The sequence below is a fragment of the Carcharodon carcharias genome, chromosome 1, assembly GCF_017639515.1.
Source record: "Carcharodon carcharias isolate sCarCar2 chromosome 1, sCarCar2.pri, whole genome shotgun sequence".
Lineage (NCBI taxonomy): Eukaryota > Metazoa > Chordata > Chondrichthyes > Lamniformes > Lamnidae > Carcharodon > Carcharodon carcharias.
Window position 1 is genome coordinate 200,703,922 of NC_054467.1, and position 17,589 is coordinate 200,721,510.

The following is a 17,589-nucleotide window of genomic DNA, read 5'->3' on the forward strand; positions in this document are numbered from 1 at the left end:
ACAGGTGGATGCCAAGAGAATGTTTCCTTTGTGGGGGACTCTAGAACCAGGGGACACATTTAAATATCAGGGGCGTTTCATTTAAGACTGAGCTAAGGAGTATTTTTTGAGGGTCTGTGGAATTGTCTTCCCCAGAGAGCAGTGGAAGCTGAGTCATCGAATATATTCAAGGCAGAGTTAGATTCTTGATCATCAAAGGAGTTGAGGGTTATTGGGGAGCAGACAGAAAAGTGAAGTTGAGGTCACAATCAAATCAGCCATGATCTTATCAAATGGCAGAGCAGACTTAAGGGGCTGCATGGCCTGTTCCTAATTCTTGTGTTCTTGTGAAGTAGTAAGGTTGAGGAAGGAATCTGGTCCACATGAATTTTAAGAAATACTTTGAAGAAGGCTGAAAGGTTGGTTAACAAAATTGAAGCTCGTAGAATAGGAGGGCCATCATCAACTTGGATGAAAAATTGGCTTAAGGACAGAAAATAGTGAGTTGTGGTAAATGGTTGTTCAGACTGGAGGATTGGTAGACAGTTTTGTTCCCCAACGTTCAGTGCTAGCACCACTTTTTAGGTATATAAATGATTTGGATATTAGAATTTAAAATTTGAAAATGATACCAAACTTGGAAGGCCAAAAGGTGAGGATTACATCAAATTGACTGCAACAGGACAAAGAGATGGGCAGACAAGTGACAGACCCAGTTTAATGAAGCGAAGCATGAGCTGATGCATTTTGGTGGAATGGATAAGGAGAGACAATACAGACTTAATGACACAGTTCTAAAGAGAGCGCCAGGGCCAGAAGAAACTGAGGGGGTCACGTGCATAGGAACATAGTAATGGGAACAGGCTATTTGGCCCTTTGATTTGGCTCCACCATTCAATAAGATCATGGCTGACCTGAATGTGGTCTCAGCTCCTTTCCTGTCTGCCCTCCTTAACCCTTGACGCCCTTGGCTAACAAAAATCTAACTCTACCTTGAATAAATTCAAAGATCCAGCCTCTGCTGCTTTCTGGGGAAGAGAATTCCACACACCAGTGACCCAATAGGAGAAAGTTTCTCCTCATTCCCTGTCTTAAGAGGGAAAGCTCTTATTCTTAAACTGTGTCCCCTAGTTTTAGTCTCCCCCACAATTGGAAATATCCTCTGGGTATCCACCCTATCAAGTCCCCATATCTTATGTTTCAATAAGATCACCCCTCATATTTCTGAACTGCAGTGGGTCTAGGCCTAACCTCATAGTCAGAGTGCAGAAGAGGCCCTTCGACCCATTGAGTCTGCACCAACGTGAGAAACACCTGACTTATCTATCCACTCCCAATTACCAGCACTTGGCCCATAGTCTTGAATGTTATGACATGCCAAGTGCTCATCCAGGTACTTTTTAAAAGATGTGAGGCAACCTGCATCCCAGGCAGCGCATTCCAGATTGTCATTCCCCTCTGAGTAAAAAAAAAAGTTTTTCTTCATATCCCCCTAAACCTCCTGCCCCTCACCTTGAACTTATGTCCCCTTGTGACTGACCCTTCAACCAAAGGGAACAGCTACTTCCTATCCACCCTGTCCATTCCCCTTAATCTTATACACCTCGATCAGGTCACCCCTCAGTCTTCTCTGCTCCAACAAAAACAACCCAAGTCTATCCAACCTCTCTTCATAACTTAAATGTTTCATCCCAGGCAACATCCTGGTGAATCTCCTCTGCACCCCCTCCAGTGCAATCACATCCTTCCTATATAATGTGGCGACCAAAACTGCAGACAGTACTCCAGATGTGGCCTCACCAAGGTTCTGTACAGCTCCAAGATGATCTCCCTACTTTTGTAATCTATGCCTCGATTGATAAAGGCAAGTGTCCCATATGCCTTTTTCACCACCCCACTAACATGCCCCTCCGCCTTCAGAGATCTGTGGACGCACACGCCAAGATCCCTTTGTTCCTTAGAATTTCCTAGTGTCATGCCACTCATTGAACACTTCTTTGTCAAATTACTCCTTCCAAAGTGTATCAGCTCTCACTTTTCAGGGTTAAATTCCATCAGTCACTTATCTGCGCATTTGACCATCCCGTCTATATCTTCCTGTAGCCCAAGACGTTCAACCTCACTGTTAACCATCCGGCCAATCTTTGTGTCATCCGCAAACTTACTAATCCTACCCCCCACATAGTCATCTATGTCATTTATATAAATGACGAATAATAGCACAGATCCTTGTGGTACGCCATTGGACACTGGCTTCCAGTCACTGAAGCATCCTTCGTCATCATCCTCTGTCTCCGACAAATAAGCCAATTTTGAATCCACCTTATCAAATTACCCTGTATCCCATGTGCCTTTGCCTTCTTTATAAGTCTCTCATGTGGGACCTTGTCAAAGGCTTTGCTGAAATCCATATAAAATTGCACTACCCTCATCTACACACCTGGTCACCGCTTCAAAAAATTCAGTCAAATTTGTTAGGCATGACTTCTGACAAAGCCATGCTGACTATCCCTGATCAAACCTTGCCTCTCCGAGTGGAGATAGATTCTCTCCTTCAGAATTTTCTCCAATAGTTTCCCTACCACTGACGTGAGACTCACTGGCTTATTGTTCCCTGGCTTATCTCTACAACCCTTCTTAAATAGCGGAACCACAATAGCTGTTCTTCAGTCCTCTAGCATCTCCCCTGTGGCCAGAGAGGAATTAAAAATTTGTGTCAGAGCCCCTGTGATCTACTCCCTTGTCTCCCTCAGCAGTCTGGGGCACAAATCATCCAGACCTGGAGATTTATCCACTTTTGAGCCTGCCAACACCTCCAATACCTTGCCACTCCCTATATCAATTTGCTCAAGAACCTCACAGTCTCTCTCCCTGAGTTCCATACCTTCATCCTCATTCTCTTGGGGTGAAGATGAATGTGAAGTATTTGTTCAACAATCTAGCGATGTCCTCTGGCTCCACCCATTACTTGCCCCCTTCGTCCCTAATGGGCCCTACTTTTAACCTGTTCAACCTTTCTACATAAGACAGCCCCTTCATCCCAGGAATGAGTGCAGTGAACCTTCTCTGAACTGTTTCTAAAGCAATTATCATTGTTTAAATAAGGTGACCTGAACTGCACACAGTAGTCCGGATGTTGTCTCTTCAAGGACCTGTATAGCTGTTGTAAAACTTGCCTAGTTTCATATTCCATCCCTCTTGCAATAAACTACAACATTTCATGTGCCTTTCTAATTACTTGTACCTGCTTAGATCTTTGAAGCTGGTAAGTCATATTGAGAGATTAATTTGCAAAAATGGGATCTTAAGCTTCATAAATAGAAGCATTGAATACAACAGCAAAGTTAAATTTTTTTTTTTAAAAATCCCTGGGGAGGCCACAACTAGAGTATTGCTTCAAGTTCTGGTCACCACACATTAGGAAGAATGTGAGGGCCCTTCAGGGGGTGCAGAGTTGGTTTGCTTGAATGGAATCCATGGGTAATAGCTTTTAATTATGGTTGGGTTGGAAAAGTTGAAGTTGTTGCCCTTGAAACAAAGGAGGCTGGCCGGGGGGAGATTTGGTTGAGGTTTTCAAGTTAATGAGAGACAGGAGACTTAAATAAGATAAACCAAGAAAATCATGTTCCCATTAACTGGTGATACAAATATTGTTGCTGGATCAAAATCCTAGAGCTCCCTCCCTAATAGCACTGTGAATGTACCTGCACCACGTGGACTGCAACAGTTCAAGCTGGCAGCTCAACACCCACCTTGAGGGGAATTAGGGGTGGGCAATAAATACTGGCCTAGCCAGCGATGCCACATCCCGTAAATTTAATTTAAAAAAACTTAGAGACAGTTTAGGGCAGGAGATACAGGAGGGATGTGAAAAAGAACTTTTTCATGCAGCCAGTGGTAATGACCTGGGCCTTGCTGCCTGCAAAGATGGTGAAAGCTGAGAATCGATGCTTTCGAAAGAAAATTGCAAGGGCACTTGAGAGAAATAAACTCGGGGCTAAGGTGAATGGACTGAATATTGCTTCAGCTGGCATGGATGGGCCAATTGCCCTCCTGTGCCATAAGGAGCAAAAATGTTGCTGCACATGGAAACTAGGCTATTGGGAGTTTGAACGTGCATTTATCAATAATTTGGGGAGCAAGATTTTCCAGGGACAGATACAGAAGTAGGTCAAAGTGGCTAGGGGTGGTTGCTCTGTGAAGTTGAAGGAAGTGATTGGAATTGGCCTTGCTTGTGATTAGGATCATGGAATGGAATAGGCGAAATGTCATTTCTAATATGGATAATGGAATATATATGGAGCAGGTATTCAAAATCGTAAGTCTGGACAGCATAAATAGGGGGAAAGTGTTTCCACTCATGGAAAGATTAAGAACAAGGGGGCACCAGTTTAAGATAATTGGCAAAAGAAGCAATGGCAACATGAAAAACTGAAAGATGTTTTTACGCAGAGAGCGGTTAAGATCTGGAATGTACTGCCTGAGAGTGCGGTGAGGGCAGGCTCAGTCAAAAAAGGAATTGGACTGTTTTCTCTAAAGGATAATTATAGAGGGGTATGGGGAGAAGGTGAGGGAATGGCTATAGGGTAATTACTCCTACAGAGAGCCAGCGCAGACACAACGGGCTGAATGGCCTCCTCCTGTGCTGTAACCATTCTGATTCGGAGAGGCTTAAGGATGATATTGAAATTGATGGATGGAAGGCTGAGCAAGTGGAGATTCAAATAATCAAAGATGGGGAACTAAAAACAAAATGCTGGAAATGTTCAGTTTGGCAACATATGGAGAGAGTTAACATTTCACTTGGTGATCTTTCATCAGAAGATGCAGAATTGCATGGTGAAGAGGCTAAGGAAGGCAAGTTTGAAGGAGAAGGTACCAGAGGGAGAAACGGAAGTGGCCAACTGCCATTCTCTTTGATGGGGCAGATAGTGAAAGTAAAGCTAGTTGGTAAAACTTCAGTTACCTGTCAGTCAAGTTTCTGTCAGAACCAGGATACAATTGTCCGCAATAAGGTCATGGATGGCAAGGACTTGTAGGAATGGACTTGCTGGGGGTGGTGATTGATCATTGGTGTGCTAGGAGAAAAATTCAATAAGAGAAGAGGATTGAGCAGCTGGAATTATTCCTCGTAAGGCAGTAATGGGTGCCTCAGTCCATCCTGTAGAGGATGTCAGACTCTGAGGTTAGCTGTAGACTTATCCAAAGCATATTTCAGTTTGGAGTAGCAACAGGACAGTAGCAAGGCAAAGCAGATGGATTGGGGTGGTGGGTGTTGTGAAGGTCAGTCAGTTGGCATTAATATGATGCTGTGTTGCTTATGTTTTTTTGCTTACAGCATACAAATGTTGACAACAGTTTGCAGACTTCTGAAACTTTCTCCACTGCTTTGACATTTACTACAATCACCACGTCATCAGCCAGTGTCTCCAGTAGCCTAAGCACTACAAACAGCCTTGGACTGAGTGCTGCGAGTGTATCCATGCCAACAGCTACTACACGAGCAGTTCCTACTGTGTCTTCAGGTAGAAAGCCATTTCGTTTTAAAGCCTTCTCTATGGAAAGGGGACTTTTGTGTATTTCTTTCCCATTTTTTTCCCCTTTGTTAACTGGAATAGAGGTTCTCAGACTTAAGTCAGGACCCAACAAAATAGTCTTCGCATACTTTAGTGTCTCTTTTTCCTTAACCCCACTCTTTTTATTACTCATTCTTCCTGTTATTCTCCCTAACTTTCTAAACATTTTCCTAGTGTGACCCCATTTTAATGCCTCAGGCTTGGTGTTGGGGGGGGATTGCCAAAATAAATCAAAACAGCAGGACAATAGTCTTCAGTACTGTATCAATGTCAAAATAAAACAAAAGCAGCCTACAGCCCTCAATACTGTATTATTGAAGGGAAGAGGCAAGCAGCGAGTGGGAGAGGCCGCTCCAAGATGGTGTTGATCGAGTCACGCACGCTACATTGGCCCAAGTGCTAAATGATGCTGAGAGGAAAGGAAATGAAAAGTTCCAATGCTAAATGTGCATACTGACCTTCTATCCATGATTCTAAAACAAAACAAGGCTGAATGAGGCAACTTAGTGGGGATGTATTAAATTGCTGTCACTGTTCAGCCTCTCTGACTGCTGTGCCAAGAGGAGTTTGTGCATTTTAGGTACGCAGAGGCTACTTCCTGGCCCAACCGTCCAATTACATCGGGTCTTCCCTCCCCCACTGACTATTCCTCTAGTTGGGATTCCTGTTGAGGCTGTGATATGGGAAAAAAACACACGTGATCAGAGTCTCCTCTCCACGGCTATCATTATGGTTTCGTATGTTGTGACCCCCAAATTTCGTCCTGCAACTCCACTGGGAGCCACAACCCACATTTTGGAAAACCCTGCTCTAGTACAAATAATACAATTATAGTTTTACATTATTTACGGAATGAAGAGTTTGCTTTTTGATATAAAAACAAAATGGTGGACAAATTCATCAAGTCTCACAGAACCTGTGGAGAGAGAGAGTCCAAAGATTCGAGTGTGTATGACTCTTCAGAGCTAAAGAGAAGTAGAAGTGTCATGAATATTCTCCTGTTTTAAGAGGGCGGAACAAAATAGATCAGGGATAGGTAGGAGCTCAGGAGAGGTTGACAATGTAATGGACACGAAACAGATGGAGCGTTAATGGTAGTGTTAGGGACTAAAGGTACTGAGGATGGCATAAAGGTAAGATAGCAGAATGCATTAATAGCCAAACAAGGATCAGTGCTCTGTGAAAGCACAATATAGAAACAAGTGACAGGTGGCCCGATGGTGGGGGAGGTGGTTTGGGAAGAAAGGATAACAAAGATTTTTTAAAATGTTAAAAGTAAAAAATGAAGAATAAATAAAGATTTAAAAATTGGATTTAAAAAGGGGTAAAGGACTTAGCAGTCAATTTGTCTAGTGAAGAGTGTGTAGATAGCCTGGATCATGTTGAGATCAAAAAAGAGGAGGTATTATGCTCCTAAAGAATATTAAGGTGGATAAGTTCCCAGGACCGGATGGGATCTACCGCAGAGTACTGAGGGAGGCAAGGGAGGAGATTGTTGCGGTCTTGACAGAAATCTTTGTATCCTCACTGGCTACGGGTGAGGTCCCAGAGGACTGGAGAATGGCCAATGCTGTTCCATTGTTTAAGAACAGTAGCAGGGATAATCCAGGAAATTACAGGCCGGTGAGCCTTATGTCAGTGGTATGGAAATTATTGGAGAAGATTCTTTGTGACAGGATTTACTACCATTTGGAAGCAAATGGGCATATTAGTGAAAGGCAGCATGGTTTTGTGAAGGAGAGTCGTGTCTCACTAACTTGATTGAGTTTTTCGAGAAAGTGACAAAGCTGATCATCGATGGAAGGGCAGTGGATGTTACATACATTGATTTCAGTAAGTCCTTTGACAAGGTCCCTCATGGCAGACTGGTACAGAAGGTAAAGTCGCACGGGATCAGAGGTGAGCTGGCAAGATGGATACAAAATTGGCTTGGTCATAGAAGACAGAGGATAGCAGTGGAAGGGTGCTTTTCTGAATGGAGAGCTGTGACTAGTGGAGTTCCACAGGGATCAGTGCTGGGACCTTTGCTGTTTCTAGTATACATAAATGATTTAGAGGAAAATGTAACTGGGCTAATTAGTTAGTTTGCAGATGACACTGAGGTTGGAGGAGTTGCAGATAGTGAAAAAGATTGTCAAAGGATACAAGGGGATATAGATCGGTTGGAGACTTGGGCGGAGAAATGGCAGATGGAGTTTAATCCGGACAAATGCGAGGTAATGCATTTTGGAAGGTCTAATACAAGCAGGAATTATACAGTAAATGGCAGAACCCCTAAGTGCATTGACGGGCAGAGGGATCTGGGTGTATAGGTCCACAGGTCACTGAAAGTGGCAACGCAGGTGGATAAGGTGGTCAGGAAGGTATATGGCATGCTTGCCTTCATGGGCAGGGATATTGAGTATAAAAGCTGGGAAGTCATGCTGCAGCTGTATAGAACCTTGGTTAGGCCACACTTGGAATATTGCGTGCCCACATTATTAGAAGGATATGGAGGTGTTGGAGAGGGTGCTGAGGAGATTTACCAGGATGTTGCCTGGTCTGGAAGTTATTAGCTATGAGGAGAGGTTGGAGAAACGCGGATTGTTCTCACTAGAGCAACGGAGATTGAGGGACGACTTGATAGAAGTTTACACAATTATGAGTGGCATGGACAGAGTAGATAGAAGCTTTTTCCCAGGGTGGAAGAGTCAATTAATAGGGGACATAGATTTAAGGTGAGAGGAGAAAACTACAGAGGAGATGTGCGGGCAAGTTTTTTATACAGAGGGTAGTGAGTGTCTGGAATTCGCTGCCAGAGGAGGTGGTGGAAGCAGGTACGATAGTGGTGTTTAAGCAGCAGCTTGACAAATACATAATTAGGATGGGAATAGAGGGATATGGACCCCAGAAGTGCAAAATGTTTTAGTTGACGGGCAATATGATCGGCGCAGGCTTGGAGGGCCGAAGGGCCTGTTCCTGTGCTGTACTTTTCCTTTGTTCTTTGTTCTAAAGGTGGAGGAATGAGATCCTGGTCTGAAGTTATTGAAATCAATGTTAACTCCATAAGGCTGTAAAGTGCCTAATCGGAAGATGAGGTGCTGTTCCCCAGCTTGTGTTGGGCTTCACTGGAATATTGCAGCATGCCAAAGATAGATGCGGGCATAGGAGCAAGATGGTGTGTTAAAATGGCGAACAACAGGAAGGTCTGGGTCATGCTTGCGGACTGAACGAAGGTGTTCTGCAAAGTGATCACCCAGCCTGCGTTTAGTCTCCTCGGTGTAGAGGAGACTGCATTGGGAGCAGCGAATACAGTAGACCAGAACCTTCCTCGAACAGAGGCCCGAACAATCCCCATCCACCACTACTCTCCTCTGTCTGGCTGAACTTGTCCTCTCACAGAACAATTTCTCCTTAAACTCGTCTCACTTCCTCCAAATAAAAGGTGTGGCTGTGGGTACCCAATGGGCCCCAGCTTGGCCTATCTTTTTATGGGGTATATGGAACATTCCTTGTTCCAGTCCTACTCCGGCCCCATTCCACAACTCTTTCTCCGGTACATCGATGATTACTTCGGTGCCGCTTCATGCTCTCATCGGAACTTGGAAAAATTTATTAATTTTGCTTCCAATCTCCACCCCTCCATCATTTTCACGTGGTCCATCTCTGATACTTCCCTTCCCTTCCTTGACCTCTCTGTCTCAATTTCTGTGATGGACTGTCCACCAATATCCATTACAAGCCTACCGACTCCCGACTCGACTACAGCTCCTCACACCCTGCTTCCTGTAAGGACTCCGTCCCATTCTTTCAGTTCCTTCGCCTCCATCGCATCTGCTCTGATGATGCCACTTTTCAAAAACAGTTCCTTTGACATGCCTTTCTTCTTCCTTAACCGAGGTTTTCCACCCACAGTGGTTGACAGGGCCCTCAACTGTGTCCGACCCATCTCCCACACATCCGCTCTCACACCTTCTCCTCCCTCCCAGAAACATGATGGGGTTCCCCTTGTCCTCACTTATCACCCCACCAGCCTCTGCATTCAAAGGTTCATCCTCTGCCTTTTCCACCAACTCCAGCATGATGCCACCACCAAGCACATCTTCCCTTCACACACACACACACACACACACACACACACACACACACACACACACACACACACACCACCCCGGCGGCATTCCACAGGGATCGTTCCCTCCGGGACACCCTGGTCCACCTCCCATCACCCCCTACACCTCAACCCATCTCATGGCACCTTCTCATGCAACCACAGAAGGTGCAACACCTGCCCCTTTACTTCCCCTCTCCCCACCATCCAAGGGCCCAAACACTCCTTTCAAGTGAAGCAGCATTTCACTTGCACTTCCCTCAATTTAGTCTACTGCATTCGTCGCTCCCAATGCGGTTTCCTCTACATTGGAGAGACCAAAAGCAGACTGGGTGACCACTTTGCAGAACACCTTTGATCTGTCCGTAAGCATTACCCAGACCTCCCTGTCGCTTGCCAATTCAACACTCCACCCTGCTCTCATGCCCACATGTCCGTCTTTGGTCTGCTGCATTGTTTCAGTGAAGCTCAACACAAACTGGAGGAACAGCAACTCATCTCCCGACTAGGCATTTTACAGCCTTCCGGACTGAATATTGAGTTCAACAATTTTAGATCATGAACTCTCCTCCATTTCCACTCTCTTTCGATTTCTCCCCCCCCCCCAACCCCCCCACTTTTTTTCCAATAATTTATAGATTTTTCTTTTCCCACCTATTTCCATTATTTTTAAATGTATTTCCATCCATTGTTTTATGTCTACCTTTAAGCCTTTTTCGATTCCTTCACCCCACCCCACCCCCACTAGGGCTATCTGTACCTTGCTTGTCCTGCTTTCTACCCTTAATTAACATATTCCTTAGATATTATCACTACATTCAACACCTCTGTCCTTTTGTCTATGACATCTTTTGGCAATCTCCACCTATCACTTGTCGTCGCCCCCCCCCCCCCCCACAAAAAAAAACCAGCTTATATTTCACCTCTCTTCTATTTTTACTCAGTTCTGTTGAAGAGTCATACGGACTCGAAGCGTTAACTGTGTTCCTCTCCGCAGATGCTGCCAGACCTGCTGAGTTTTTCCAGGTATTTTTATTTTTAATACAGTAGACCAAACTGAAGGAGGTGCAAGTGAAACACTGCTTCACCTGAAAGGAGTGTTTGGGCCCTTGGGCTGTGAGGAGGGAAGAGATAAAGGGGCAGGTGCTGCAGGTTCATCAATTGCATGGGAAGGTGCAGTGGTAAGGGGATGAGGGAATTGAGGGTGATGGAGGAGTGGATCAGGGCGTCAGAGGGAACATCCCTGACAGAATGCTGACGGGAGGTGAGAGGACAATGTGTTTGGTGGGTGTTGGGTTGGAGTTGGAAGAAATGGCGGAGGATGATCCTTTGAATGTGGAGGCTGATGGGTTGGAAAGTGAGGACAAGGGAGACCCTATCATGGTTCAGGAAGGGGTGAGGACAGAGGTGTGGGAGATGGACTGGGCATGTTTGTGGGCCCTGCCAACCACCATGATGGGGATCCTCGGTTAAGCAAAAATGAAAACACGTCAGAAGCACGGTTTTAGAAGGTAGCATCATTGGAACAGATGTGGCAGAGGGACTGGGAGAATGGGATGTAGTCCTGAGAGGAAGCAGGGGGTGAGGAGCTATAGTCGAGGCAACTGTGGGAGTCGGTGGGCTGGTAATGAAAATTGGTAGATAGCCTATCACCAGAAATGGAGACAGACAAATCGCAGAAGGGAAAGGAAATGTCGGAGATGGATCATGTGAAGGTGAGAGGGGAAGCAAAATCAATAAATTTTTCCAAGCCTGGACGAGAGTATGAAGCGGCGCCAATACAGTCATTGACGTACGGAAGAAAGGGTTGTAGGAGCGGTCCTGAGTCGGACTGGAACAAGGAATGTTCCACATACTCCACAAAAAGATAGAACCAAGTTCAGCCAAACGGAGGAGAGGTGGTGGATGGGGATTGTTTGAGTCTTTGTTCAAGGAAGAAGTGGAGAGCCCTCAGACAGCCCCGGTGGGGGGTTGGAGATGTAGTGGGACTGGATGTCCATAATGAAGAGGAGACAGTTAGGACTGTATATCAATTGCCCTTTCGTTTTCCCTGAAGAAATTGCTTGCACTCGTAAATTTTTATAAAATCATAAATTGGCATGTTTTCTTTCAATAATCCCCACTGTTTGCAAGCTTGCAAATATGCCTCACTTATATGGCAATAATACTTGTCCTTATAGAGTAAATGGGAATAAAATTGTATGTAATTTTTTATCTCTTGGTTTATAAAGCTATAGTGCCTCAATCCTACACCTGGACTAAGTTATGAAACTTGGATCTGTTAATGCTTTGATCTGATTTGCTTGTCTAGTTAAGGGGCTTTTAATCAAGTAATTGAATACCTTATTACACTTTTAGATCCTATTCTTAGTAAGCTCCAGGGCAACCACTGAGTGAGCCTTTGCCTGAGTTGAGGAATAACCTTGTGTGTGCACACAATACAGTCTCACTCAGGTCAAGTAGAAACCCTCATTCCTTTATTTAGCTTGTCTAGTTTGACAGTCCCCTTCACAATCTAGCCTTTGGGATTGGTAGACTAACCACTCAGATCATGATTTAAGGTGGCCTGTCAGCGATGAAACAAGTTGTTTAAAAATAAAAAACAGTAAAAAGATCATATAGCAGGTCACAGTTGGTTATTAGAACCCTTTCAGTACAAATGACTGTTGCTAATTCTCTCAGTAATACTAAGTCTGGAGTAGCATCTTTGTTAGAGCCATCCCCATTGTTAGCCTCCGATTGATAATTCCTGCTGATGTGTCTGTGATCTACTTCCACTCCGGTATGATCAAGGATAAAAATAAAATCATATCTTTCAAAAACCAGCTGATACTGCTATGCTAAGGGTGTGTTTTTCCAACAGCCTCCTGGATGCCACTAATTAAACTTAACTACTCCAAGCGAGTAGAGTTGCCTGCATGCTATCTTGTACTAAACCTGCTTGTCTATTGCTTTATTCTGGTTGACCTCCATTGATTCTCTGTCCTTCACCTTTTTCAGTATAATTATGGTAATATTTTCTTGCTCCTTATCTTGCCAGTCTCCTCCATTCTCTCTGTTTTTCCAACACTGGTCCACTGCATGTTTTGCTCTTTCCTTTCTGTGAGGTGCGTGCCCACACTGTGTCTAGATTTCAAAAGGATGGGATGGAAGGCATTTATTTGAAAGGTGATTAACTTTTATCAGATAAAGTAATGGAGTCAGACTATCAAAATGCAGTTACCCGCTGTACTAAGTAAGTTGAAATAGTAAAGGGACATATTTCCTGAACCATGGCTTTTCTGCACAAGCTAACATATTTTAATACAGCTACTTTCTTATTACAGGGAAGGCTCCGCCAAATCTTCCTCCAGGTGTGCCTCCTATTTTACACAATCAGTACATTGTTGGACCAGGGGGACTGCTGCCTGCATACCCAGTAAGAGTGAATGCACTTATTAGTTGAATGGAAATACTAATTAACAATTGTGTTTGCAGACCAGGCAGAGAAATTGTTTTGACTTGACTATAAATGTGCTTTGTGTTTTAGTTAAAACTAGTATATTTTTTTCAAATAACATTGTTCTTTGGGAATTTGATTTTCTTTTCTTCTTTCATACAATAGATCTATGGATATGATGACCTTCAGGTACTTCAGTCCAGGCTTCCTATGGTTCGTATTTTTTTTGGCAAACTGAAGGTTCAAAACTAATTGATTTTGCCATAGTTTATACAGGTATAATGTCTCAAAACCAGCAATCTCAGGACCGAGCCTGTGCCAGATTTCAGATCTTGTAGGTTTTTGGGTTGGGTGGTTCGGGCTGAGTGGGCTCAAGGGTCACTTGGAGTGCAGGAAAACGTAGGCGTGCAAAGCTGATAACTAACTAGTCATTGTGTCAATGCAGCACCTAGCCCCAAAGCCAATAAGTTATTTTGCTCATCTAATAATAATTCATGCCAGCTTAAAAACACAGTTTTCGAATAGCAGGATTTGAGATGCTGAACTTGTATCGCGTATTTTTAGCGAGGACAGTTACACTTGGGCTCTTGAAGCAGGCCATAGATTTTATAGACTCCACAGGGTGTATTTTTAACACTCGTGTAATCTGAGATGCAATAGATGAATGGAAGCCTTCAAAATCTCTTTAATATTGACTCACCTCTTCTGTTAAACTCCATTCTTGTGAGCAAACTACCAAAAGTATTATTATCACATGTGTGAATTAAGATGCGGTGGCCTGCTTGGCTTTACAGAATTGAATCACGGAATTGTTATGATGCAGAAGGAGGCCATTCACCCATCAAGTCTGACTTAGTGCCATTCTCCTGCCTTTTCCTTGTGACCCTGCACATTGTTTCTATTTAAATAATCACCTAATGCCCTCTTGAATGCCTCGATTGAACGTGCCTCCACCGTGCTTCCAGGCAGTGCATTCCAGACCCAAACCATTCCGTGTGAAAAAGTTTTTTCTTGCAAGAATGGATACAGAGAGAATGTTTGTTCTTGGTGGAGGATAACTAGAGGCTATCAATATAAGATAGTCATCAAGAAATCCAATAGGGAATTCAAAAGAAGCTTCTCCACCCTGAGTGGTGAGAATGTGGAACTCACTACCACAGGGATTGGTTGAAGCGAATGGTACACATGTGTTTTAGGGGAAACTAGATGAACGTATGAAGGAGAAAGCCTTCCATCCGTCATTGGGAAAATGCTAGAATCCATTTCTAAGGAAGAAATAGGACATTTAGAAAAGTGTAATGCACACAAACAGTCAACATGGTTTTGTGAAAGGGAAATTATGTTTGATTAATTTGCTAGAGCTCTTTGAGGATATAACAAGCAAGAGCTGATAAAGAGGAACCGGTAGATGTAGTGTATTTGGATTTCCAGAATGCATTCACTAAGGTGCCATATAAAAGGTTGTTGCACAAAATAGGGTAATGTATTAGCATGGATTTAGGATTGGTTAACACACAGAAGGCAGAGTCAGGACCAATGGGTCTTTTTCAGCTTGGAAACATGTAACTATTGGAGTGCTACAAGGATCAGTCCTAGGGCTTCAATTATTTACTATCTATATTAATGACATGGAGGAGGGGGCAGAGTGTATTGTATCCAAATTTGCTGACGTTACAAAAATAGTTGGGAGGGCATGTTGTGATGAGGACATAAGGAATCTGCAAGAGGATATAGACAGGTTGAGTGAGTGGGCAAAAACTTGGCAGTTTGTTGTAGGAAAGCGTGAGATCATGCACTATGGTAGGAAGTGCAGCACAGAGGGATCTGGGTGTTCGTGTGCATGAAACAGACGGTTAGCACGCAGGTGCAGCAAGTAATTAAGACAGCAAATTGAATTTAGGCCTGTATTGCTAGGGAGTTGGAGTTTAAAAATAGGGAAGTCTTGTTACAACTCTACAGGCTGTTGGTGAGGCTGCTTTGGTCTCCGTATTCGAGAGGATATACTGGCATTGGAGGCAGTTCAAAAGAGATTCATTCAGCTGATTCCTGGGATGAAGGGATTGACTTATCAAGGGCAGCTAAACAGGTTAGGTCTTTATTCACTGGAATTTAGAAGAATGAGGGGTGATCTCATTGAAATGTACAAGATTCTGAGGGGGCTTGACAGAGTAGATGTTGAGATGATATTTCCACTAGTGGAGGAATCTCGAACTAGATAACGTAGTTGCAGACTAAGGGGACACAGATTTAAAACTGAGGTGTGAAGGAATTTCTTCTGAGGGTAATGAATGTCTGAAATTCTCTGCTCCAGAGACTTGTGGAAGCTAGCTCACTCAAAAACATTTCAAGAGGAGGTAGATAGATTTTTGAAATATCAGGGAGTTGAGGGCTATGAGTAGCTGGCACAAAAGAGTTGAGGCCTGGGGCAGATCAGCCATCATCTTATTGAATGACGGGGCAGGCTTGAGGGACCGAATGGCCGACTCCTCCTATTTCTTATGTAGAACAAGGAAATGGCAGAGCAGTTAAACAACTACTTTTGTCTTCATTGAAGAAGACACAAATAACTTCGCAGAATTGAGGGAACCAAGGATCTAGTAAGCAGGAGGAATTGGAAGAAATTAGTATTAGTGAAAAAGAAATAGTCCTGGAAGGAATTAATGGGACTGAAAGCTGATAAATTCCCAGGGCCTAATAATCTGCACCCCAGGGTACTAAAGGAGGTGGCCATGGAAATAGTGGATGCGTTGGTTGTCATCCAAAATTCTGTAGATTCTGGGGTGGTCTTGGCACATTGAGGGTGACAAATGTAACCCCACTATTAAAAAAGGAAGGAGGGAGAAAACTGAATTACAGACCAGTTAGCCTCACATCAGTGTTTAGTTGAGATAGTTCTAAGTAAGTTTTATGTGTATTTGTGTTAAGAATAAGCTGTAGCTTTAAGTTTAATTTATATTTTTTCTGTTTGTAGGTTTAAAAAGGTGAAACGTGGGATCTAGTTTCATTTTAGAGTGGAGACAGCAAGTCTAGGCTCTGTTTGTATACCTGCATTTTTAGTGAGGTTTATGACCCTTCATGTTATCAAGGGAGGTAGTGGTTTAGGCAAGTTAAAACAACGTAGAAAAGACTGCTGTCGCCTAGCAATAGGAAACCTACAAAGCGATACAGAAAATGAGTTTTAGCTCAGTTGAAGCCAGGAGAAGGAATTGTAGAAGACAGATTCTCCATAAGAATAGGAGAAGGTCCCAGAAATTGGAGACCACCACTTAGTCAAAGGAAGAGCAGGGATCTTGAAAATGTCCTGTAATGTAAAGTTGGGTGAGGAGCAGAGAGAGGCTTAAACGGAGAAAGCTGCAGGACACAGACTTAAAGCAAAATAGGCTTGTAAGAAACCAGAAGACCCATGGAGACAGCCAAAGGTCTGTAACTCTTTACTGTGGGCATGTGAAACAGTGGTGTTCTGTTGGCATGGCTGAGCCTGAGAGAGTGCATGGAAGGCAAAGCTTGATTACACGTGGCAATCCAGTGGAGAGGAACGTTGAAAGGAGAGTTTGGAGCCCTGGAGGTGGACCCTTGTGGAAGGCATCCAAGAGAAAACGTTGTTTGTGGAAGATTCCAAAACAGGTTCTTCGGGTGGAGATTGGAAACCCTCGTGAGAAAGAGGGTGTGCAATGAGACCGGTTAGCCCACAGTGTTACAACCGCCTGGGGGGAGTTGATGAGGGATCCATAGCGTCTGTTTGGAACGGCATCTATCACTTGGTTTCGGAGAGTGGTGTGTCTAACCACAGGTCACCTATTGGTTTACATGGACTGTGTACTTACTGTGAACATGAGAGTATAAGATAGCTTTTTTAACTTGTGTTAACCTTGCAAATCTGTATATATCTGTAAAGGTATAATTGTGGATGAAAGAAGGATGGGAAGTGAGGAAAAGGTGGAGGGGTGGCTCTGTTAGTTAATGATGGTATTAACACATTAGAGAGGGATGACCTAAATTCAGGAAACCAGGATGCGGAAACTGTTCAGGTAGAGCTGAGAAATGGTGAAGGCAAGAAGTTGCTTGTCAGAGTCATGTACAGGCCAGGTCCCCTAATAGTAACCACATGGTAGGATGGAGCATAAAGGAAAAAATAATAAGAACTTGTCAGAAAGGCACAGTGTTAAACATGGGAGATTTTAATCTACATTAATCTGTAAACTGGAAAAGTCAGATGGGTAGTGGTAGCCTAGATGAGTTCATAGAATGTTGCTGGGATAGTTTCTTAGAACAGCATGTTCTGGAGCCAACCAGAGAGCAAGCTATACTAGACCTGGTATTGTGCAATGAGATAGGATTAATTAATGACCTCCGTGAAGACACCCCTCGAGTAGCAGCGATCATATGATTGAAGTTTACATTCAGTTTGAAGGAGAGAGGAGTGTGTCTAAGATGTATTTCTAAACTTAAATAAGGGCACTTATATAAAACAGAGCTGGCCAAAGTGAATTGGCGAATTAGGTTAA

General features: G+C 43.6%; 1 protein-coding gene across 7 annotated transcripts in view; it reads left to right on the forward strand.

Moving 5' to 3' along the window:
• Nucleotides 1–17,589, forward strand: part of ubap2a (ubiquitin associated protein 2a) — a 156,024-nt gene that overhangs the window by 106,821 nt on the left and 31,614 nt on the right. For all 7 annotated transcript variants that reach the window (XM_041187434.1, XM_041187414.1, XM_041187405.1 and 4 more), the window contains 3 exons: nt 5,318–5,504; nt 12,972–13,063; nt 13,250–13,297. In XM_041187434.1, coding sequence (XP_041043368.1) covers nt 5,318–5,504; nt 12,972–13,063; nt 13,250–13,297 — 327 coding nt within the window. The remainder of the gene's footprint in view (nt 1–5,317; nt 5,505–12,971; nt 13,064–13,249; nt 13,298–17,589) is intronic.